We start from the raw sequence: 25313 nt of genomic DNA on the forward strand, positions 1-25313 counted from the left end.
TCAGTTGCATCGCGGGAAGTATAGTGTAGGATCCATTGTTTTTCTACTTTGCCTCACACCGCAGCCTCTGCTGCTTCAGTTTCGACCATTCATTAAATTGTATGGACGTGCAGTACTTCAGTGAAATGAGCCTTTATATCCACACAGAAAACAGATTTTGGATGTTGGTGCCCGAGATTGTTGATAAGGGAGATAAAAAAGAATGTGTCATTATTCTGATAGAGAGGGGAAATTGTTGGGCAGATGACCCGGCTCGGGTCAACTCGACCCTAAACGAGTCAATAATCCGGAAGTGTAGTTTTGTATGGCCAAATGAAAAATGCCGTCATCATCCCTGAGCTGAGGGAGCCTGTGGTAGAGCCAGCTGCCAGCCGGAGCGCAGAGACTGGAGCAGGGCAGAGGAGATGACTGCTAGCTGAAAAATGTCACTGTGGACGGACAAGCCGGTGGCAGTGTGACGGTCGGATCTGAGCAGACTCTGCAGCCTGCTGCCAGCAACAGCTCCTGGGGTTGGATAGAGGAGGGGAGCCGGAGGGATGATGGGAAGCAGAGGTGGAGGAGCGGGCAGCAGTGGAGCCGCTAAGGAGCAGTGCAGAGATGTGCTGTGAATGTGACACCGAAGCAAACATAACGGTGGCTCCGCTAGCTAACGGCAGCTAGCTAGCCAGCTAGCCGGTCCGTGCTGCGACTTCATGTGAGCTTCATTTGCTTTCACGGTGCAAGTCATACCGACTGGTTCACAGCGGCATGTGAGAGGTGAGTGAGAGTGTCTGCAGCTGCTAACTGTCCGCGCATGGCTCCGATCAAGACTGCTCGGGAATAGAAAACCTTCTGTGCTGCTGCTCGGCGTTAGCCTGCTAGCTAGCTAACAGCATGCCAGCAGAACAGGTTAGCTTGTTATAAGACACTTAATGTCCCGATTAAACTACAGCAGAGGAAATACACAGCGGCTGTGTCCCTGGTGCAGTAAACATACACACTGCTCTGTTGTAAGTAAGCCAGCAGATAGTTAGGTGTTAAACAGCTTCACTAAGGAATGTAACAGCTGGGCTTCATGTCAACACAGCGGACAGCTGCACCGCCGGTGACCTGCTGTTTGCACTGTGGACACTAAAGCAGTTGGAAGTTAATAGTATTTAATATTTGCAGTGTAGGCGGCCAGTCCTGCCAGTCCTCCAGCCGTCCCACAGGGTGCTCCTGTGAAGCTGTGGCTGGATGCTTCTCTAGCTGCTGCCGCAGCAGGCTTCTCTCTGTCCTCCTACCAGTCAGCTCCACGTTGTCTGACGGCAGGAGGAGGGGGTTAACACAAGAGTAGAGTTTCAGCTGGTACAATTTGTGAGAGGAGCAACAGTTCCCTCCCTCTGCCCATCCTTCCATTCTGTTCACAGTCTACAAAACTTCACTTAGTCCAGTTGAAGGGGGGGGGGCATGACAGATCTGTAGGCTGCTCCGAGTTCAGGTACGGTGACTTTTCCACTTTGTATTCATCAGCTCTAGAGCTCACTTGTTGTTTGGTGCATAATCTCATTAGACGTCTGGTTTTCCTGTCTCTGCTCACTTAGAGGACTTAAAGTACCCTGATCGTGTCTGACTCTTTTTCTTTCCCTCTCAAATTCATCCTACTGTTCTAGTTTCATTGAGCCAGTGTTGCCTAATGTGGTATGCGTGTGTGTGTGCGTGCAAAAGAGTGTGTGCGTGTTTATCTCTATGCAGTTTTTTGTATTTTCATGATAAAAATGTTATCTTAGATTGCTTCAGAGGGTTTTTGTTTATACTTTATCTGTCAAAATGATCATTTAAGTAATTTGAGTTCATGAACTCTTTAAAAACTCAAGTGAAATACTCGAAATACCCACAGAGCTAAAACTAATGCAGTGTAAAACCACAGTGCAGTAAACTGTAACTTCATGGAAGTCTAGTTTTTGTTAACACTGTTTCAGAGAGACGTGGATTCATATTTCTGGTCATTTTTGAGAATGTATTCTGTGTTTCTGTTGAATTAAATTGCATCACACAGAAAGATGCTTCTGTCAGAGCCCTGACGATATATCAGGCAGCCAATTTAATCAATAGATATTTGCCCATTAGGGATACATCGTTATTTTATAAGTTTTCCAGTATACACGATATGAACAGTGTATTTTTTTTAATAGATCATAATGCAGAAAAAAGATGCTTAGATACATTTAGAATGCTCAAACTCCCAATGAAGTTTACTGTTTCAGTGAACTGATGTCTTTTTTGACAAAGTTTATTGTATGACTTAAAAATATAAAATTGCATCCATGACATATTGTTGTCACAAGTATTTGATAACAATATCGGTATCTCAGGGAAAACCTTGAACAAGTGTTTTAACATCTGTTTTTTTAATACATTTTTAACAATCTTGATTATTATTTTTTTGCCTCTGACACATATAAAAGAGTTCAGGAATAAATCTGCTCAGTGTGCCAGTCATGTTTGCCGTAGTGTGTTGGATTTGGATTCCTTTGGAATCTGTCCACAGCCATCATCACCATAACATGTGACTGCTCTATAAGCTGTTTTCAAACATCTTCTGTGTGTCAGTAGGGGGACACGTGGAATATGGGTGTGAGGGTTATTTGTTTGGTAATGGTAATATAGAGATAAACAGGTGTGACATGTTAATAGCCTGCAGAGCAGTGAAGCACAGCCAAAGATCTGTTGCTAATCAGAGCGCTTGTTCCTTGTAGTCAAACATCCATCCTTACAAGATTATTGCAGGCCTATATTTATCAGCACTAATTGGTTTAGGCTTTTCTAATGCTGAGGAGCTGTGGGGGAGTCGGGGTGACCTTCATCCCTAACTCGCTCACTCCTTTTGTCCGTCCCTCAGTGTGCACACTGTTGACACTCTTGTAATTTTCTTGGACTGGAGAACTCTGTCAGCATTTCAACATATGCACTGGAGCCTTTTTGTTCATGGTAAGTTGGACTTTGTACAGCCTAATCTCAGGTATAATCAGACACTAAAAAGAAAACTAATTTCAAGAATCAGTTCAGCTGAATAATAAAAGTCTTCTCCTTTCCCTTCAGGGGAATCTAGTTTTTCAGGTAGCTCAGATTTTGACATACTGATTTGTGAAATTCCTCCATACAGTGATTCAGCTAGAAATGTTTGTATGTGTGCAGTGTACTCCCACTATCTCTACAACAACCAGCACAGCCAGCATGTACAGGTTCCAGGGGGAAATCAGATGTGACACATGCTGTGTACATGCTGCTATATGTACAGACATGAGTTGGTGTTTAGAATGCACTCAAAGGGGTTTGTGATGAAGCAAGAGTTAATATAAAGCATTTTTAGGTAGCTCAGTGTTCACAATGGTCATTAGATCAAAATATCTTTGATCACATTAATATTATCTGGTCCAGTCAAGGGAACTAACCAGTGATGTGGTGAATAGAATGCAGTTTGGCTGTTCATTGACATGTATGATTGATCTGTTCTGCAGAAATTGTTTATGAGACACCTTTCACAAGCCTTTCTAATAATTTCACTTCAGGTGGGGACACAAATTATAATTCAGCAGATGACAAATGTGAATTGTGTGTGTCAGCTGGACCAAGCTGGACTGAATGTGTTCCACTGTTGGACAGTGAGTGTTGAGAGTTGGGAGACATTATTACACAGTGCATGGTAGGTTACACAATGTAAAGAAAAGTAATATTCTCACACCTATTTCCCTTATTAAACAGGGAAATACAACTGTACACCTTTTGAATTCAGCATTCTCTCTTTTACAGAAGATTGTAGAGGCTAAATTACCCTGTTAACTCATCATGAAACACACTTCATTCAGACTCGACAGAAACAAAATAAAACTCACCCAAACTGTCATGGTTCCTCTTGCTAGTAAATTAGTTAACAAGTCCACTGTTCCAACAGTTGCCAACTCTGGTTTGGTCCAAATAAATCCTTAATACACCAAGTTAGATGTAAAAAACATGTTGTTATTCCCCACGTTCTCTCTCTGCCTGCTGGCCGCCTGCTATTTACAGTCCTGTAACTTCTCCCTCCACCACAAAGTGTCGCTGTGTCTTTCAGCTCAGCTGGTGCGTGCTGTCCACTACATACAGCGAGTTGATAATATAAAGAGGAGTGCTTGTATTTATAACTGTATTGAAAAACTAACTCAAGATTTCCAAATATCCTGGTGTAGGTGATACCACCCAGGCCTAGTGTGTGGTGTTTAAGAATAGTCATGGTCTGCCCTCTGATCCAGTCTCTGCTCGTTGTTCTCATTAACATTGTTTTTCACAGTGTCAGAAAATAAGCATGTGGCAAACTAATGCAATATTCTGTGTAAGATATTTTAATCCACTTCATCAGGTTTTAGATTAAAGCTACTTAAGTCCACCTCACTGTGATATTCCCACTATCCAGCTCTCAGAATCAGAATAAGAATTTATTGCATTACATTACATTACATTACATTATTGCAGTACATTCCATACACAAGGAATTTGACTTGGTGTTTTGGTGCAGCAGTTTACAAACCAGCTTTCATATGTCCATCCACCATCGCACTCAGAAGATTCTCTCCCCTAGCTGTATATGAATTACAACATAAATGTTCATCTCTTCTCTTTTCTCAGGTGAACCACTAACATTGCTACAGAACTTACTGATGTATGAACAAGCTTTTAGAGATCGCTGTGACCCATTTGTGCTCATGTCACAACAGAAACAAAGTTCGGGTCAAACAGCATTTGTTTTAACCATTTGGGACCATAATGTGCAGCTAAGTGCAGAGGGCTGACAGGAATATTACTTTCAACCTCTTCAAGACAGTTGAAAGAAATCTCTACTGATGTCTTCTTCACTTTAGTTGTCCAACCTGCTCTTTCTATGCTTTAGTGGTTCGGGGACAGCAAAACTATTGTCCCCTCTGTCTAATTCCGTTTCATGAGCAAATAAGAATTTGTTTCCCAGAGCCCAAAGTGATTTCTTCATGTCTCATTTTGTCCGATCCACCGTTCATAACACAAAGACATTCAGTTTACAGTTGGAGGAGCTGCAACCAGAGGATGCTTGGCATGTTGGCTTGACTGATGACTTTAACAGTGAATCACTTCACCAATTTGTGTAATTTGACTGATGATGACTCACGGTTTCCACTCTAGATTGAGTTTTTTGGCTTGACCATTCTTTTACTGGTTGTAATATAGCTACGATATATGAAATCTGAAATGCTGTTCTGTATCAGGGTATTACAGTATAGAAGGGCAGAGAATCCTGAAGGTATTTTTGTAGGAGGTGAAGGTATTACATGTAGTGCACAGCATACACCACCAGAGCTCAGTGTCTGGTCTCTACTAGTGAACAAGCAGCTGAGCTGAAAGACGGCGACACCTAGTGATGGATAGAGAAGTTACAGGACTGTAAACAGCTGGCAGCCAGCAGGCAGAGAGAGAGTGTGGGGAAAAACACTTTTTACAAAAAACTAGGTAAATTAAGGATTTATTTTGACCAAACTTGAGCTGGTGATTGTTGGAAAAGAGGACTTGTTAACTAGCAAGAGGAACCAAGACAGTTAGAGTAAGTTTTATTTTGTTTCTATTGAGAATGGATGAAGTATGTCTGATGGTGAGTTCAACAAGCAAACTATCCTCATCAGTCTTCCGTGAATGAGAGAAAGTTGAATTCATATGAATTGAATTAATATGTGCTTTTCTGAACATTTTGTGGGTTTCTATTGTGTATTTATTAGTGTGAGAAGCTGAAAGTTAGTAGCATGCTCAAAGCTGGTGGGGGTTAGCACAGCACACTTAAGCCATCATAAAGTGTATACCCTGGTAAAATTTCATGAAGGTATGAAATATTACACACTACCCAAATTCTATTATTTGCTGATAAAAAGGCTGGTTGCCTGAAACTACAAATTTAGGCTTTAGGACAAAAATGTTGTTATTAGGTCTTTACAACCACATCTGCCAATAGCTAATTTGGTCATCTAGATTCTGAGCACTGTTGAATTAAGATTTTTGATTACGATTTTGTTAACACTCACTGATCCTGTCATAGTTTCTTTTTTAGAGGGGAAATTGTGTCAATATTTAAAAACATTTCCAGTGACTTCAATTTTGCTGCTGCCACAAGTAACAAGATAACAGCAATCACCCATTATTGCCTTCAGTGGAGAACAGAAGATCATGATTACTAACACAGCCTGAACTGTTAAAATGTTCTAAAGAAACAAAGCAAACAGTCAGACAAACTGAAAAAGTATTTCTCTTTCCCAAAAATTCTGGTGATCAGTACAAGGCTCTTTTGGACATTTCATATCTTTGTTCACATGTTGCTGCGTCTCACACTGACCCTCATATGGAGATGAACAGGACGTCCTGTTGGCCCATCTGACATGTCAGAGAAAGTCCCTGTTCAGGGTCGCAAGCATCAGAAATTCCATGTCACTCCACTTTTATCTGTTTCTGAAGAGGAATGTAACACCGCTGGATCTGTCTCTGTGATAAAGGAGTGGATTTTTGGATTTGGTCTCTGCAATGGAAAAATAGTTGAATTTGAAGCCTGCCAGTACCATCAGCAGAGAGAGCTACAATGCCCGTTTGATCTGAAACATCTTCAGAGTGTGGGCGTTAGTGGAGAATGTATGCAGTGAGAGATTGTTGCAGTGTGCTAATACACTGTCATATGAAGCTAAGTATTTGTCAGATTTTTCTGATACTATTGCAGATATGATACCTCGATACCTTAGGATAGTTTTTTTTCCTAACCTTTCTTAGAGAAAAATAAATATCTACAAGAGCCCTGTCTGATTACTAAAAAAAGCCAAAGTTCTTAAATGTTCAATTTTATTAAAGCTTAAGATGCTACATGGAAATTTGCCTAAATAAAATACAGTCTAAAACTGGTAACCCCCTGAATGAAATCGGAGACTATCTGATCCCAGAATAAGAAAACCAGGTGGTGAATCTGTGTGGACACACAATGCCGGCTTTTTATACTCAACAATTTTTGATAATTGGTGCTACGGACAGCTGGACACATGACATATTTTAATACCTGCCTGTTGCAGTCGCCTCTGCTAGTTTTCTTATTCTACCTATTTAATTCTGATGATATCTGTTGCAATATATTTTCGAGTTGTTGGTTTGTCCGTATGTCCCATTCTCATGAAGGTGATATGGCATGATCAAATTTGGTGAAAACGTCCACTTGGATTCACGATTGAACTGATCAGACGTTGTTGGTCAAAGTTCAAAGGTTGCTGCGACCTCACAGAACATGTTTTTGGCCATAACTCAAGAATTTATACCCTGATTATGACAACACCGTATTATAGGATATAATGATGAAGTGATGACATTTTATATAAACATCAAAGGCCATCACTATGATGTCAATGTTCTGCAAAAACACTTCTCTGGCCATTACTCAGCATCATGTCTCAGGAACAGCAGGGGACCTGTCAGATACTGAGTTTGTTAAACTAATCTGTAAACTGTGCTGATTGTAAAGATCTGCTGTGCTGTTGAGGGGAAGATGTGTGTGTGAAGCATCTATGTTTTCACAGACACGGATGTAAAGTGTATGAGAAACCTGACTGGTGTGCAGAGGCATACAACCACGAGGCACAAATTCTAGTTTATTACTTAAAAAAAAAAAAGAAGCTTACATCATGATATTGTCTGCATCAGAGCCAACATTATCATAAAAAACGATAATTAATCTTTGCTGGTCCAAGGGCAACAGTGAGGTCAGCAAGGATAAAACACACCTACCTGACAGTAAACAGTGATGGACGTGAAGAATACAGTGCACATGAGGCAGACACTGCAATAGAGTTAGCATCAGGTGAGAGAGAGCCTGCTGTTCCCTGACAACTTGACCCAACAAAATGTGACATTCTACAGTTTGTAATGTTTTTTTGTATATTTTAAGATGATTCGGACAGGACAGTTTAAGCGTGAAATGGGGATAGAAAGAGGGGACGACATGCAGCAAAGGGCTGAGGCTGGAATCAAACCAGCGGCTGCTGTGGCAAGAACATAGCCTCTGTACATGAGGCCGCCGCTCTACTAACTGAGCCACTGGATGCTCCATCGACTGTAATGTTAAAAAGCTCCACCTGGGTAAAATTCAGCCAATCAATAATTTACTCCATAATCTGTGCCCTGTGTTCTGGTGTGGTCTGTTAAATGTTGTTAATTGTTTGAAATGATTAATGTCCTCACTTTGAAAGATGTTTAAAAAACGGGCATCCCATTAACAAAGGCCATGGCTTTGCTGCAGCGGCCGCAGGTTTGATTCCAACTCCAGCTCTTGGCTACAGGTTATCCCCCCCTCTCTCCCAATTTCATGCTGAAGCTGTCCTGTCAAATAAAGCCAAAAAAGCAACAACAAAAAAAAACATTAAAAAATTACCTTCTCTGTGCTGGAAAAAAATGTAATTACATAGCATTAGCCCTCCTTTAAACTCTCTTTTGACTCGTTTGCACATCCTACAAAAATGAGTCATACATAAGAACATCATGACCTTGTTGGTGTATTTATTCACACTTGTGCAGAATTTTACAGACATGTACACGACTGAAAGAGGCTTTCCATTATTTAAAGTTGAAGACCATTCATTCTGCTGATGACGTGTTCTTCCTCTTTGTTTTCAGGATGTCTGAAGGATAAGATCTGAGGAGTCACGCTCCCTCAACCCAAAGTGACCCCACTTTCCCCCTTTTTTTCACTTTAACCTCCCCGTGTTTGACTCTGCGTGTCCTGTCTCAGCTCATCTCCCTGTCTGTATGGGATTTCCCGGAATGCATGCATTACACAGTGGGAACATGTGAATCGTCTTTAAACTGGACAGTCCTCCTCCTGATGCCCTCCTGACCAAAAGATAGGATGACGCTCAAATCTGAAAAACTTGTGTGAAAAAATAATGCGACTGGATATCAGCTTGGTGCCCATGTGAGATTGCCACGACAGTCTATAGGATTCTCACTCTGGTTTTATCACTGATTCCCTACCTGCAGCCTTTCCCCCATCCCTTCCCTAGTGTCATTGGGCCATGGTTCGCAAGAAAGGTTCTCTGATACTATGCGGTGCTTTCCTGTTTGTCGCCTGGAATGCTTTGCTTCTACTGTATCTTTGGGGTCGTCCTCCCATCGGCCGCCTCGGAGAAGGTGGTGGAGCCGAACCAGGAGGAAAGGAGGAGTGGGGCGTGGGCAGAGGGAAAGGAGGTCGGGTCAACTTGGCCGGGGAGGTGATCCGGCTGGCAGAGGAGGTTGAAGTTCAGCTGGAGACCCAGAAAAAGCTCCTGAAGCAGATTGAAAGTCACAGAGCAGTGTGGGCTCGGCAGAAAGACGTCGGGAAAAGAGAAACGGAGGATACGAAAGAAATCAAACAAGAGGTTGTTCACCAGCCACAGAAGGCTCTACTGCCTGTGGGGAACAGTGTGGATGATGGGGACCAGGTAAAACACACACCAAAGCCTGCTGCTACAGTAGCTCCAGACTCTAAGTCAGAACAGCAGCAGGCTGTGGAAATAAAGGAAGAGACTGATGAGAAGCACAAATTGACCTCTTCCACAGCCAGTCCAGAAGTCATCATACCCATTCTAGTTATTGCTTGTGACAGAGTGACGGTAAAAAGGAGCCTCGACAGACTAATACAATACCGGCCTTCTAAAGAACTCTATCCAATCATTGTCAGCCAGGACTGCGGCCACGCTGAGACAGCTCGTGTCATTGGCTCATATGGAGATCAAGTGACGCACATTAGCCAACCGGACCTGTCGGACATCAGGGTCCGACCAGAGCACAGGAAGTTCCAGGGCTACTACAAAATTTCCAGACATTATCACTGGGCACTCAATCAAGTGTTCAACACGTTCTCCCAGTCCACTGTGGTCATAGTGGAGGACGACCTGGAGGTGAGTGCTCCCACTGTTGCCTCATTCTCTGAACATTAGCACACATCACAGCAGGCATTGTCCCCTTTGATAGCTCGCTTTTTTCTTTGATTTGATAGTTTGACAGTAAAGAAACAGCAGAGGTCTGTATGGTGGGTCCAGCGGTTGATACAGGCAGTGGTGCATGATGCAGTTCAGTGCCCCATCAGCAGGTGTTTCCTGCCAGTCATCAAGTTGAGTGGAGAGAAGTCAAGGAAGGTGATGTTTTAAGAAAGAGGCACATAGCTAGCAGTGAGCAGTTGGGAGATGTTTTCCTGCTGTCTAGCACAAAGAGATTTGTTGGTTGGAGTGAGGAACAAAGTCAGGTTTTGGGAATGAATGACTGAATTATAGGTGGGTTTCCAGTAACTCTCAAATTGCACAAATTGAAATTGCGAATATAAAGTATGCCTAATGGAAACACATCAGTCTTGAAAAAAACTTGCAAAAATGTTTTACACTCGCATGAGGTGATATTTCAGGCAATTTGAAAAAGCCATATTATACAGTCAGTGGAAACACTTTTTTGGCTTTTCTAGCTCATGTGATGCTATGGCTATGTTCTTGTCAGTAGGAACTGGCTCCCTCATGAGGAGCTACAAGAAGTGTTATTGCATCACATAACTTCAAAAGTTGAGTGGATCATCTGGAAGTTTTGAATCCACAATTCCTCTGTGAAATCCTGGACTATCAGCTCCCAGAAATACCTCATACGCGGTTGCTCCCATGTATAAGAGGCTGGCCTTTCCATTATGGCTCCATAACACGCCTAAGTGGCCTTGGATTGTAAATAACGATGGCTTGTGTGGTGGCTGCAATAGAAATGAAGCTGCGAATGTTTCGAACATTCATCACCATGCTTCTTGGAATGTTATCACCAGAGGAGAAGTTGCACAACATCAGTCAATGGAAACACAGTCATCTCACAATTGTGTTTTATTGACATTTTGACATTATTGACATTATTGCTTAAACTTTGCACAAATCTGTAATGGAAACCCACCTAATGATGCAAACCACACTCACCAAAGTTAAAAACACACCCCCTTTTTTAATAATAGCATCAAAGTCCTCATTTTATTAATTTTTATGAATATGTTTGAAAATTAGAAAGCTCAATAAGAGTTTCACATCTACAACAAATATCAAAAACGATGGTATGGTAGGGTATGGAATGGGCTCCATCCATTCACAGTGAGATCAGCTGTGGTTCACCTCTTGGACCTGCTATACTGCCAGCTTTGATCTGGGGAAATTCTGCCATAGCCTTATCTGTAGATCTCTTGCAGCACATGTTACAGTGTGGTTGGCCTGGTTTTGGACGGTTGGCAGAGTTTTACACACACATGCACAAACACACACACACACACACACTCACACTCACTCTCTCTCGCTCTCTCTCTCTCTTTGGTAGAGGGTGAGAAGTCTGAAGAGGAGGTTAAAGTTGATTAAAATGATTAAGCATCTGACAGGTTCACAAAACCTTCAAAGATTTGATCCTTATGTACATTTAACAGCAAATACTGCAGTAGATTTTTGAGATCAAGACTTTTTGTTTTATTTAGGCTTAAATTGATTAACTGTAATCATCTTGTCATTGCTGCTTCAAGATGTTTGCATTCAGCACAATACCTTAATATCGCCATGAAATGTGCTGAGACAAATATGTAAGCCAGAAAAGCAATTCAATATTTCAGCTGGTAAACTATGCTTGGCCAGTGACTTTTTCCATTTACCGGTTGCCATATAATGTATCCACATTTTTAACAAATTAACGACATGGTTATTTATAGTAGAATTTACAGAGGCTCATTTTAAATTTCCTTGAGTGTACATTGATTTGTGATGGCATTGTCGGCAAACACCACTGTCCTACAATGCAATGTGCCCAGAAAATGGAGAAGCTGCCCACGAATAGAAAAAAACAAAAACAAAACGCTGACAGTGGTGAGACAGCTGTTGAACATCTGTGTCTTGTCTTAAGTTTCCACTTTAGATATTGGCAGTAGTTTCCAAAACCACATTTTGGTGGATTTTTGTTAATGCACATTAGGGTTGCAACAGTATACCAGTTTATATCAGACCGTGTACATTTACTTATCTATGGTATTGGAAAAACACAACACAGCTATGATTTAACAACTATGATTTAAGGGTCATTGAAACTGATGACAATAATGATTCTGTAATACTGTGATAGTGTGATTCCGCAATATTTCCTAAGACGGTTATGTATATACCATGAAAATCTGAAACTGCACGTAAAATTAGACGAGGTTGCTTTAGTTTAAGTTCAGAGATCCTGCAGTGGGGAGTTTCACTCACCTCCTCACAGGCCTTTTATGGTTGAGCCTTTAGAGAGGGCTGCTGATAATGTTGGGGGTGTTATTGTAAACTGACACCTACATCCCCACCTCTCATTCATGTTAACTAAAAGACATTGTTAAGATGGTACTTTGTGTCCCTGCTGCTGATGTATGGACACTGCCTCAGTCTAGACCAGCCCATTAACAAAGCATTTTAAAGCACTGCGCTGAGAAAACGTTCAAACAATCCACAGCAGAAAGGCTCAGTGTCCTGTTAAAGGCTGCTGTCTCCTCTCAGACCTCTTTGTTTCATGGAACTATTATATGTTGTCAAAAACAGATTGCCTGGATGTAGCTGTTCAGCAGGTCAACATTCTAATAGATGCACTTATTCACATCTGTCTGTGAGTGAAGTGTTCAGATTGACATCAGTCTCATGTCTGTATCTTATTCCGGAGCTCAGAGTCAGGATGTGGTTTATAGGTGAGCTGTAGGAGTAGGTAGGTGTATTTCTGTACTTAAGATGGAGCTAGTTTTTTCCCTACTCTTACAGTCCTTATGCTAAGCTAGGCTAATCATATCCTCACACTTCTCAACACAAATTGTATCCATTTTTCTCAACAACCCACCATAATGATGGGTAAATAATAATGGGTTAATAATAGTGTTAATGTTAAACCTTTAATTTAATCACATTAAAGCAGTTCAGCCAACTGTAAAGTAGCATTCTGTAAAGTCACTTTTTTTCTGCGATAACTGAAGATCCAGATATCAGGAGGTTTCACCGAAAGCTGAATTATCCATGCAGGTCACCTCCTCTCAAAAACAAATGGAGCCAGAGATTAAAACCCCTAGAAACACTGAATAAAGCACTTTCACGCTACAAAAAGTGTAACTCCGGCGCTGCTCATTGCAGTTTGACTTTTTACTACGCTGACTGATGCAAAAATGCTAATGGCCAAATCTGGAGCCAGTACGTTTACATAATGTTAGAAGAAGTTATTGTATTAGTCCAACAAAAACTGGACTTTTGAAATACATGTAAACGTGTTAGTCCAACTGAAATTAAAATAAATAAAAACTAAAATAAGTTTAAATAAAGACTAACACACCCAGATAAGGCGTTTGGAAGATGAGCTCAGTCATGTGCACACCTCAGTCTGACTTTAATTGGACTAGGTGTTCCTCACGTGCACATAGTCACTGTGCTGGCCTCCCTCAGTGGTTAGGGATAGGGACTGTTCGTTACCTGTGAGGGAGGAAGGAGTGGTACAAAATGGGTCAGACATTTTAAAACATGTGGGCACTGAGGAGGGACTTTTTTCTTTAATTTTGGCTTAGGTGAGGGACATACAACTTGAAAAGGGATTGTTTTATATTTAATTCAAATGAAAAAGTCACACCACAGCAACCCCCCTCCTCTGATAAATTAAGTACAGCCCCACAGCACAGACACAGAAGCTAAGCGATGTCCTTTATTTTAGCCACCTAAAAAAATTGATATCAGTTTAAGTGTTCACCAAGTTTGAATCTTGTCTCCTCTTTACCTTCCACAACAGCTGATGGAGGCAGCAGTAGAGTAGCAGCTGAGGAGTCTGGTGTTTTTGATCTAAGGGCTTCAGTAAGAGCTGTCTTACAGCAAGGTAAAGCGCTGAAAATATTCTAAATTTAGCAAAGGCTACACTTCAACAGATATTTTTTTTTATGTGGCGTCAAACTAATCAATGAATGCAGAGTTTGCTAAGCGCCGTTTTATTATATGTATGTGATGTAGTGATATTCTACTCCGAAGTTTATGTATTTAAACAGTTTTGCTGATGTGGGTCTATATCATAGACATAGACTTTTTTTTTTCCAACTAGCTGAAAGATGGCATATCTCCACCTGCTGTGGAGCAGTCGGACAGACCTCATCAATAAATGGATTCTCTCCCGTTGCTTGTATACTGAGACAAGGCTAGTAGTCACATTAAGTGGCTTAATGGAGCTATGACCGTAGCCCCACTGAACTATGCATGTAAACAAACTGACTGTTTGGTTTGACCATTCTGGGCTACTGCAGAAACATGGCAGTGCAACACTGCCATCTCTATTAACAAAGACCTGCTCCCAATGTAGATATAAACAGCCCATTCTAAGATAAGGAGAACTCAGCAGCTCTTTTTATCAGCTGATAAAATATTAAAGAAAACGTACTACACTTCTGCCTATATATCCCCTTAAATTCTACACACTGGCCCTTTGGCTCCCTTAGACTGGTCCAGCAGTAGAGCGCTGTAACTGAGTGCCGCAGGCCAGTGTAACAGATTTGTGTGAAGGTAGCTCCTGACCTCACATAGCTTTACAGTCCATGAAACCATCTGTATGCACATCCTGACTCTGTAATGTATTCTTTCTGTTTGTTCATCGCAGCTATAAGATGTTTTACAGTGAGTGACAGATTCCAACATGAGCCTATGCTTTTATGACTCACCGTCCCATCAGATGGAAATATTGCCACTTTTACATGTGTTTGTTTGTGCACATACTGTGCACAGAATCCAGACCTGACTGGTTCCCCCTGGATCTCCAGCAGGACTGGAAAAGTGAAGTCAAAGTCAGAGGGTTTAAACAGAACCTGTAAACACAGCAGGAGGTTGTAATTGTGCGTCTTCTGGTAGGTGCGGCAAGTTTGAAGCGGTTGGACAGTCTTTCCATGGTAAAAGTCTAATTACATGGCTTCCAATCAAATATGGGTTAATGATGACTGGAGCTGCTCTGAGGACGCTCTGCTCAGCATGTCCCACAACAGCTTCAAGACTTTGTGCTATCTTTGCACTCTAACCAGTGCCAGTGTTAGTGTGTTTTACCCATGTTAGTGTGTTGTACCCATATTAGTGTGTCATACACACGTTAGTGTATCGTACCCATGTCAGTGTGTCGTGCCCATGTTAGTGTGTTGAACACATGTTTGTGTTGAACCCATGATAGTGTGTTGTACCAATGTTAATGTGTTGAACCCATGGTAGTGTGTTGAGCCTATGTTAGTGTGTTGAACCCATGTTAGTGTGTTGAGCCTATGTTAGTGTGTTGAACCCATGTTAGTGTGTTGCACAGCAGATGTGTCTTACTGAAGTGTGTAGCTGTGTGTGTGTGTTTTGGATCGCAGCAGAAACAATAACAGAGAGACTGGAAAGAGAGGGCAAAGAGTATGAGTGGGCAGCTGTAAACCCAGTCTGCGTGTTGAAATTAGTACATTTAACTGCTGATTGGATGATATGTGGAGGCCCTGAACACAGACATTGTCACTGAGTGGGTGAAACTGCTCCTTCCAGCAGTGGATAAAACACATCAGAGTGAACATTTGGTGAAAAGTGCCTCAGCAGCAGGAAAAAAGTTAGAGGAAATTCAAAGTGACTTCAGCCAGTAGTTGGAGGGAGAAACTGTGCCCTGTAAATCAGCAATTATTTTGCCAGTGCGCAGGGAAAATCGGGCTTTACTTATGTAACTGTTCTCCTCTGGCTGCTTCCTCTTTTTTATTCCCGACAACCCAGGCACCACCTCTCCCTGTTTGCTTTGGCTAATCTCTCTGTAAGTTTACACAGTTAAAGGTCATTTAACTTCTACAACCCTACAGGGCCGCCAGTAGACGCCTCGGACAGGTTTACTATGTTCAGCCAGTGCACTTTTTTTTATTTTTTTTTATGTATTTTTGTATATTCTTCCCTTTTGCTAATAACAGTAGAGAGATGACAGGAAGTGAGGGGAGAGAGAGATGGAGATGACATGCAACAAAGGTTCCTGCTGGATTTCAACCAGGGATGTTGCAATGACACGCTCAGTGTCTTACAGCCCTGTTCCACCAGCACGCCACATACAGATGTCTTTTAAAAACATTTCCTTCTCTGAACAAGGCTTTAAAGATAGGGGCTGTTCTGATATTTCACAGGCAGGAGAAAGTAACCAAATACATTTACACAAGGAAAAAATTTTGAGTATTTATACTTTATGTGAATATTGCCATTTTATGATACTTTATAGATCAACTTATCCACATTTCAGAGGGAATTATTTAACTTTTTACTCTACTATACTCTGATTAAGTTTCTGCATTATTAAGATATGATAACCATCTAAAACATGATGCATTAGACATATACTTTGCAGGATAAAAAAAAAACAACAACAACAAGTTATAGACTCATACAACAGCAAGAGTGAGGCAGTGTATTTATCAGAGTTCCCACAGTCATAAAATTCCTGGCAGAATTATAAAATTAGAAGACAAAAACAGTTTTCCAGGCCTGAAAATGGTTTGGAATCAACAGCATGTTTTGGAAAAGTTTTGAATCAACATTCGGTGAGCTGTTTAGAATGTGTTTAGTTAGTTGGAGGAAAGACCTTCTAATGTGCTTATCCGCAACTGCCTGAGAGTTGCGTGTTAAGTAAGAGAAAGGCAGACCCTAGCCAAACTGAGTAAAATATTACTCAAAAGTCGATGGAAAAAAACTACTATTGTTGTTGTGGTTGCTTGCATGAATGATTTTGTAACATAGACTTTATCTCTCTTGAATTTTGTTGTTCAAACAAAAACAAAAAAGAAAGAAAATCTCAGTATGCTGTGCTATATGATGTGTACTAATATGACTCCAATAAAAACTTGAATTATGTCGTTGCATCATGTTGCTGATAATTCTGCTGCACTTCTTGAGTCAGATTTTAAATACAGGACTCTAACATTACTTATACTGGCACTTTGAACTCAGTAAAGCATCAGAGTTTTCCACTGACTGACTCATGTAATCAAGATTAGAATAAATCATCCTGGAAACAGAAACAAAGAGTGCTCTGATGCCAGGAAGAATATCAGGATTCAGGTTAGCATGATCTGTTCTGACAGCAAAACAAAAAGGCATGCCCTACTTCCAAAGAAGCCATTATAGATAAGAGTGTGGAAACCTTTGGAACCGTATTTGTCCAAAGTCTTAAAACAAGCTGAGTTATCAGCATTTGGCTGCTGCTCTTAACTGCTCCAAAAGTCAGTTTCAATGCACAAAAATCCAGCAATTCAAAGTTTTGTCCATCATTTCTATCAGTATTAATAATGCTCACCAAGTTAACAGCTGGACATCTGACTGTATTTGTGCATGTTGCTGGGTTCCCAGCTATTAACCCTTGATGCCTGGATCACCATCCTTTTTTTATGAAAAAGAGAGACAACAGGAGGAGTTATTCTTTAAAGGCCTGTAGGGTCTTTGGTAAGTGGAGACACCTGAATCAAAGGTTAATAAATGAAAGCAGACCATCCACAGTGAGGATAAAGCCAGAGCTGTAGCTGTTAAACTGACCTGTCAATGATTCTGTTGACTAGACTGTATCTCTGTAGCAGCAGCTCACCTTTGTGCCTCTCTGTCTTTTATTTAAGGTGGCCCCGGACTTCTTTGAGTATTTCCGAGCCTTGTACCCGATCCTGCGCTCTGACCCCACCCTGTGGTGTGTTTCTGCGTGGAACGACAACGGCAGAGATGCCTTGGTGGATCCATCCAAAGCTGAGCTGCTCTACAGAACAGACTTCTTCCCCGGTCTGGGCTGGATGCTGCTTAAGGAGATGTGGGACGAACTTGAACCAAAATGGCCCTCGGCCTTCTGGGATGACTGGATGCGTCAACCGGAGCAGCGCAAGGACCGCTCCTGCATCCGGCCCGAAATCTCCCGGACCATCACCTTTGGCCGGAAAGGTGTCAGTTTAGGTCAATTCTTTGACCAGTACCTTCGTTACATTAAGCTTAACACAGAATTTGTGCCTTTTACCAAACAGGATTTGTCTTATTTGCTAAAAGAGAAGTATGATGAAAAGTTTAAAAAAGAGGTTTACAGCGCGCCTCTGGTGAGGATCGAGGACCTGCAGCAAGCGGGCAGCTTAAAAGGCCTTGGACCATACAGGGTGGAGTACTCAAGCCGAGACAGTTTTAAAGTCTTTGCTCGAAATCTGGGGGTGATGGATGACTTGAAATCCGGAGTTCCTCGTACAGGTTATAGAGGCGTAGTCAGTTTCCTGTACCGGGGTCGAAGGGTGTTCTTGGCTCCACCAGAGGGCTGGAAGCAGTATGACGTCAGCTGGAGCTGAGATACTGATCCAGAGTGATCCAGATTGAACAATGTGAATGGTGTTGAGGAGGGAGAGAGCCTTACTCAGAGGAACACCCTCTCAGACCAAAGAGTACAAGCAGACGCAGTGGTTCATGACAGAATGAAAGCAACACAGAGGAGGCTGCACGTGAGTGGAGCGGGGGACCAAGCGTTCACCCAAACCTCCCCGTTAGAAAAGCCTCTGAAATAGGGTTCTCATTCAGGATCAGCAAGTTCAACAGCCACACAGACTTCAGTTCAAACTTTTAGGAAAAGAAAATGCCACATTTAGACACTGTTTCAAAACAGCTACTGGCAATGTGCCTTGCTTTCTGGGCCCACTTTGTTTGGTGTATTTTTTATTCTTGTGAATAACTGGCCAAATGTAGATGAAACATCACATTCAGATGTTTGCAGCAGCTGCAAATGAAGTTTGGTAGCAGCAAATTCCTTGAGTTGTTAACAGAAAGAGCCTGAGTTTCTGTGCTGATGATTCACTGGAGGCCAAACAAAAGCAGACTCGGGAGAAAACAGTGTTATGTATTAATCTTTGGTTATCTCTTCAGTTAGCAAAGATTTTGCTAGAAGCTGTTGAAACTGATCCAACTCTTTGGATCATGTTGATGTTGAAGTCTATAAACTAATCAGAAGCAGATTTGTGTGGAAAGGAAAATAAAACGGTTTGACAGAGTGTTAGGTGGCACTCAGAGGTCGTGTGCACTGCACTCGTTCTTTGAAATCACAGCCCTCAGGGTTTACATGAAACATGAAGGGTCTCTACAGCAATTTTACACAGAGAAGAAACAGAAGCAGTGTCCCAAATTACAGTAGTCCTCACAACGGACCAGCAAACTCTGAGCTCACTCATCTTCAGTCTCTGAGCGGCTCTTAATTGTTTTAAGAATCCTATAAAGTGTCAGGTAGGTGCAAAATAACCACAAACATGACTTCAAACATGTCATCTACTGGAGTCAATACAAACCATGTGAGATTTTTTTGTTAGTCTCTGGTATAGACTGTGTAAAAAGATGGATGACGCGCCCCCATTTCCCACTGCTATGCAGTGAGGCCAAAATATCCCGGATACGGCTGCTGCCATCATGTGCTGGTGACATCATTCAAAGCCGAAGTCTGCGCAGTAGCGATATCCGCAGTGGGGGAGTTCCCACCAAAACACCCGTCCGAACAATCACAAGCAGCCCGATTGAATGCAAGCACATGGCACATGGATTGGCTGTCACAGCTGTCAATTATGGCGAAAACCCCCTTTTTTTTGTAGAATTGAATAACTCATTAAAACGGAACTTATCATAAAAACAATCTCTAACGTGGAGGGGCGGGCTTTAAGACCTATACTGCAGTCAGTCACCAGGGGGCGAAACAGATTGAAATCTACACTTTGGGGGAACTGTCATGTTGTCCATCTTAATAAAGTCTATGGTCTCTTGAGTGCTATAAAGTATAGAAAGGAGACAGCAGTTTTATTCAGAGCTGTTATATAATAATAATATTATAATGTAATACAGCATGTGTCTCGTAAAGGCAGCACTGAGAGCCCTGCACACTCCTGCAATGGAGCACAGACAACATCCTCCAGCTTCTTTGCATGGTTTATATTGACTGTAATGAAAGCACTTTTCTCAGTCAAAGTAAATCATGTGTTTTGTTATTTTACACCTGCCTGCTTTACAGAGGGCTTAGAACAGGGGTCGGCAACCTGCGGCCGCAGAGCCCCATGCAGCTCTTAAGCCTCTCTCCACTGACTCCCTGTGGCTTTAGCACAAAAATCATATGATCATATGTTCTTAACATTTAACAAACAATATTTAACATTTTGTCAACAAAAATATCTGTCAAATAGCCTTTGGCTTTTTCCGTTTGAAGTCTTCACAGTTGGGCTATATGCAGACTCCAAATCCAAAAAAGTGAAAGTCTTTGAGGAAAATAGAGAATTTTATAGTGAGTGTACAAGATTTTTCGCTTTTGCCGCCAACTCAAAGTTAAAATACCAAGTAAACCAACACAGGCACAGGGAGAACATGCAAACTCCACACAGAAGGGCCCCTGCATACGCACCGAACCCTGTTTCAACCTGGGATCAAACCAGGGACCCTCTTGCTGTGAGGCAACAGTGCTAACCACGACACCACTGTGCCACCCTGGCTGTGAAGTCATTAGTGTAGAATGAGGGCCTCAGTTGGTATTAAATGGTCGTAATCATCACGAGTCTTAAAAAACATGACGACATGGAAAGTAGGACTTGATGAATTATTTTTTTCCTTTCTCAGTATGTAGAAACAGTTTAGGCCTCTCGCATTATTGTCCCGCTGATTAGGACAGCCAAACGACATGAGGATTGCAAATTCAATGAAAAATGACTATTAAAGGTTTACCAGATTACTGAAACTGGTACAAGGCAATGTATAGCAGGAGGCTTGGTGTATTTTATGCAAAAAGTTTTTCAAGCATGGCAAGATGGGAATTAAGGTAGTGGAATGCAAACATGCAAAGTGAGAAAACAATATCACCCCAAAAAACTTGCCAACATATGCCAAGTATTTCCCCTATTCTGGTCTACCCTTGTCTGCACCACAACTCATGTTTTATGTTTTCTATATTTGGGGCAAATTTTTCATAAAACAGATGTGTTTTCATGTTTTTGTTTTCTTCACTGAGCCCCTATAAAATTGGTATTAAATTTCATTCAGAGTAGCACTGAAAAAGTCTTACTACGTCTTAAATCTAACTTGCCTTTAGCTGTAGGAACTGTGAGATTGAATCAGTAATTTTCCTGAATTCTGCCGACAAATGGACAAAAAAGGCAAGCAAACTGCATTTTGGCAGAGAAAAGAAAGCTGAACAAAGATAGGTCAAAACAAACACAACTGTTCTGTACATACGGACATTCACTGACATGTGTTCAGGAAATATCAGTGGGACCATGGTGTGTGCCGAGGCCGTCCTGAATCAGGGTTTTAGTCGCTTCTCCAGAGCAGAACTCAAGGCAGAACTGTTGTATTTCCAAACGGGACTGTGTTTTGTTGGGAACTTAGTAATAAGTTGAAGTAATGGAAGATGTTGTTTCCAGAAATTAAGACCACCAAACCCTTTGAAAACCCTGTATGCGAGATGTAGCAGAGTGTCTAGGGTGGAGTTTTTCTGGAATTCTAAGCACTTCTGTCCTAAGATCAGTTTTTGAACATGGCCGTTACAGCATCGTGTGCATACCAAATCAAAGCAGAGAAGTGATCTCACAGTGTCATGTCAGTGTGGAGGTGTATGAGGTACTTATTTATAGAAAGTGTATATCACATACAGTAGATGTCAGTCGGTACGCTGCCAGTTCGGAGAAGCAGACTAGAGTCTGACACTTAAGCTAAGTGATGTACTGCTGTGGAGGGATCAGCAACAAAATGTATTTTAGACACCTAAAAAAAGTTCCACTTGAAAATAGCATGCACTTAAACTGATATTGATTTTGAGAGTATTTTTAATGTCAGACAATGATTTCCAACCGCAAAATGAAGCCGTCATATCATTCTCTTTAACATTTTGTTCACTTTCAAAAACACAGAAATAAGGCAATGAGTAACAAAAGAAAAATTGGCAAGAAATTGATTTAAAAATATACAAGAAAATTACCTGAAAATATGTAGAATGAAAGAAAATGATTACAAAAAACCACAAATGAGCTGGAAAAATGTTTAAAAGATATAATAATTTTGTAACCTAATTGAGTATAAAAATCTTTATTTTTTTCTTTAATTTTCCAAATCTGCTAATTTATTGCAAATTTATCAATCATGTTTTATCCAGCTCATTGCCTTTTTCCCATATTTGAAAAAAAAAAAAAAATCCCACCAATTTGCTCAGGGTTCAAAGGTCTACTTAGGATAGGCGTCTGAAAGCACCACTAGAAAAGGGATGGTTAAAGCTGGACTCCATTAAGAAAAACAGTGACTAAATACACTGAATACAGGAGCTACTGGTTCACAGCTGCCTCCATCAGATATTTTTTGTTATGGGGTGACTTTGCTATTTAAAATGTGTTGGATTCACTAAAGTCCCACAGTAACACGAACTAACTGATGGAGGAAGGAGTGGAAGGAGTGGAATTTTTTTTAAGCAAAAATATGTTTTGTTGCTGACTCCTCCACAGCAGTACATCGCTTAGCTTCAGTGTCAGACTCCAGCCTGCTTCTCCAAACTGGCAGCGTGCTGACTGACACCTACTGTATTTGATACACTGATTATGTTTAAGAACCTCATACAACCTCACTTTAAAAAAATTAAACTATCCCTTTAAGGCCTCTGTGTGCTTCAGATGAAGCAGGTCGAACCACATTTAACCCTTTAAAACTTGAGCAAACTGGTTTGATTTCTTTTAAAAACCTTGGAAGAAAGCAATGAGGAACTGTAATATATAATATAACATATAAGCTAATGACCCAGAAATTGGCAAGAAAATAGTAAAAAAAAAAAAAATACGAGGAAATTACCTTAAAATTTGCCCAAAAAAGTCACTCAACAACAACAAAAAATGGAGAAGTTAAAAAAAACATCTCAACCAAAAACAGTAACAAGGAAACATAATAATAATTCTGTAAAAGTAATTTTAATAATATAGTTATAATAATTATAAATGTAGTTTTCTGTAATTTTTTTCCTTAGCTTCATAAAAAATACATTTCTAAATCTACTAAGTTCTTGCAATTGCAGGGCATTTCTTACCAAGTTCCTCACTACCTCTTTCTTTTTGAATGAAATCAAGCCATAGTTCCAGATTTAAAGGTTTAAACTTGTGCAAGACATCTGAATGCACGACAAGAAAAGTGATGTCGAACCAAGTTTCAAAGGGTTAAAGGTGTGAGTGTTAATGCTGTTGTGAAGGCAGCTGCCTCGCTGCTGCTGTCAGACAGGTTTTCAGACACCTGTAGGCAACCTGATGAGTGGCCTTTATGACTGATCTCCTGTTCAGGCTGTTCCCACATGTATAGTTGTTTGTACTGTAATGATTTGTTTGTGCATGGCCCAGTTCAGACTCATTAGTGCAATGGTTGAAAGGAATTCCCTCGTACTAACAGAGGTTTCCACAATCTACATTTCCACCTCATTGCTTTGTGCAGGTGAGTAAAGTAAGTTTGTCCAAGGAAACTGTTAATAAGAAGGATGAAATGATAAGGTTATTTTAAATTATTTAACAGTGTTGAACTTCTAACAAGCTTTTCAATCTGCAAATGAGATCTTAACATTGTGAGTCTGACATTTGACTGATGATGGCTCTGAAGCCCTGACACAGGGACACCTGGACTTATCTGACATCCAAACCCTGGTTTGGTCAGCTTCGGTTTGTTGAAAAACCACTGATTGTTTTACAGTTTTTGTTTCTGCAACAGTGCGGCTATGGTGAGGCTCGAGGACTGATTATCACTGTACTGTAATTAGCTTTGGGAGATTATCCACAAGATTGACTGATTCCCATGTCTGTATGGTGATGTGTAAAACCACTGCCTGATGTGTTTATAACTTTAATACAGTATAAATAAAATCAACTATTTTGATATTTGCCCACACGCTGAAGGAGTTACTCTTTTATTGACAAAAATCGCTCAGCTGTGTGTCCCGCAGGACTCTTGCAGTGACTCGTGTCACATGATGAATCATCGAGGCATCTTGCTGGTTAACCCTTGAAACCTGGGGAAATTGTCTTGATTTCTTTAAAAAAAAAAACACGAGAAGAAGACAATGAGCAGCTGCAGAAGACATGACTCAAAAATCAGTAAAAAGTAAAAGATTACCTGAAAAGTAGGAAAATAAATAAATGGAATGAAATAAAATAATAATAGAAATGTAAAACACAAACAAACAAGGAAATGGCCCCAAAACAAGCTTAAAAAATGTTCTTTTGAAAAAAAAAAAAACACCTACAGCATTGTTATAATTATAAATGTAGCTCTCACAACAAGTTGCTCTTTGCCTTTTTACATTTTAACAGTGCTCAAAGTATTAAATACTTAGAAAAGGCGTCCACACAGCACAAGAAAAGTGATGTTGATCCAGGTTTCAAAGGGTTAATGGTGAGCTGGCACGTTACTAATGAGGCTTACTTTGGTGCAAAATCATGTCCTGTAATGCTGACATCCTTGCGGATGTGACCTGTTGGAGAAAACTTTGATCAAAGTGAACAACAGCACAGATGGAAGCTCACACTCTCATCCTGGTCCAGTTCTACCGTCCCAGCTCCAGAGTCACTGCAGCGGTTTACTCAGGACTAACAGTGACGCTATGACGCTAACTGAGCCACAGCTGGGTTAGAAATGCCACATGCTTAGGGCCCAAAGTGTCCTGAAGCGTTGCCTGGCAGGAAGTCTGTCTCTGTTAGATACGAGAAGCACCAGGACACAACCTGTGAGCCTTCTGCTTCTACTACATTGGGTTCTACAACTACATTGTAGAACCCAAGTAATGAGACCCGGAAATGAGTTAGCATGTTAGCACCTACGGTTCCCTCGTCTCAAAGTCAGTCGTTTTTCTGGATGGGTTTTTGGTTAGATGTCTGAAGTTTAAGAGACTTTCACGTTGTGTTCTACAACATAAAATATGTCAGTAAATACCCGGCTGTGAAGCTTTTATGTATCTTTAAAAACAGGATTGCTAACAAGAGGCTAAATGAGACAACAGAAAGTCATCACATAAAGCCGCAACAGACACACTTTTATGTCCTTGCAGTGGTGGCGACACAACTGCAGTGTAGTTTATAGCCTAAAATTAGCTTTTTACTTCTGGCGATTACATTTATGCTTCAAAAATCCTGAAATTGGTGTTCATTTGTGAAGATTATAGCTAATGAATGTTTGTCCACCATAGACCTTTTTTTCTGCAATGAGCCACAATCCAATGGAAAAATTCAATAGGCTTTCTGATGAGAAAACCAGGGCTGCGTTAGCTTCAGGGTTCGGCCTATG

General features: G+C 41.0%; 1 protein-coding gene across 3 annotated transcripts; it reads left to right on the forward strand.

Moving 5' to 3' along the window:
- Window positions 1-347: 347 nt before the first annotated feature.
- On the forward strand, window positions 348-23921 carry mgat1b (alpha-1,3-mannosyl-glycoprotein 2-beta-N-acetylglucosaminyltransferase b). 3 transcript variants are annotated; one of them, XM_042506734.2, is made up of 3 exons: window positions 348-756; window positions 8656-9917; window positions 17645-23921. In XM_042506734.2, the coding sequence occupies exons 2-3, from the start codon at window positions 9054-9056 to the stop codon at window positions 18344-18346; spliced, it is 1566 nt and encodes a 521-aa protein (XP_042362668.1). In that variant the 5' UTR covers window positions 348-756; window positions 8656-9053; the 3' UTR covers window positions 18347-23921. The 3 variants fall into 3 exon arrangements, with proteins under 3 accessions (XP_042362668.1, XP_042362667.1, XP_042362669.1); XM_042506733.2 differs by lacking the exon at window positions 348-756 and adding an exon at window positions 1059-1459; XM_042506735.2 differs by lacking the exon at window positions 348-756 and adding an exon at window positions 1496-2949.
- The last annotated feature ends 1392 nt before the right edge of the window (window positions 23922-25313 follow it).

Source organism: Plectropomus leopardus, chromosome 17, assembly GCF_026936395.1.
Source record: "Plectropomus leopardus strain MGB_pleo_1.0 chromosome 17, ASM2693639v1, whole genome shotgun sequence".
Taxonomy (NCBI): domain Eukaryota; kingdom Metazoa; phylum Chordata; class Actinopteri; order Perciformes; family Serranidae; genus Plectropomus; species Plectropomus leopardus.

Coding starts and splice junctions, on each gene's coding strand:
- mgat1b (XM_042506734.2), top strand. CDS start 9,054: ATGGTTCGCAAGAAAGGTTCTCTGATACTATGCGGTGCTTTCCTGTTT. Junction 9,918..17,644: donor TAGTGGAGGACGACCTGGAG/GTGAGTGCTCCC, acceptor CTTTTATTTAAG/GTGGCCCCGGACTTCTTTGA.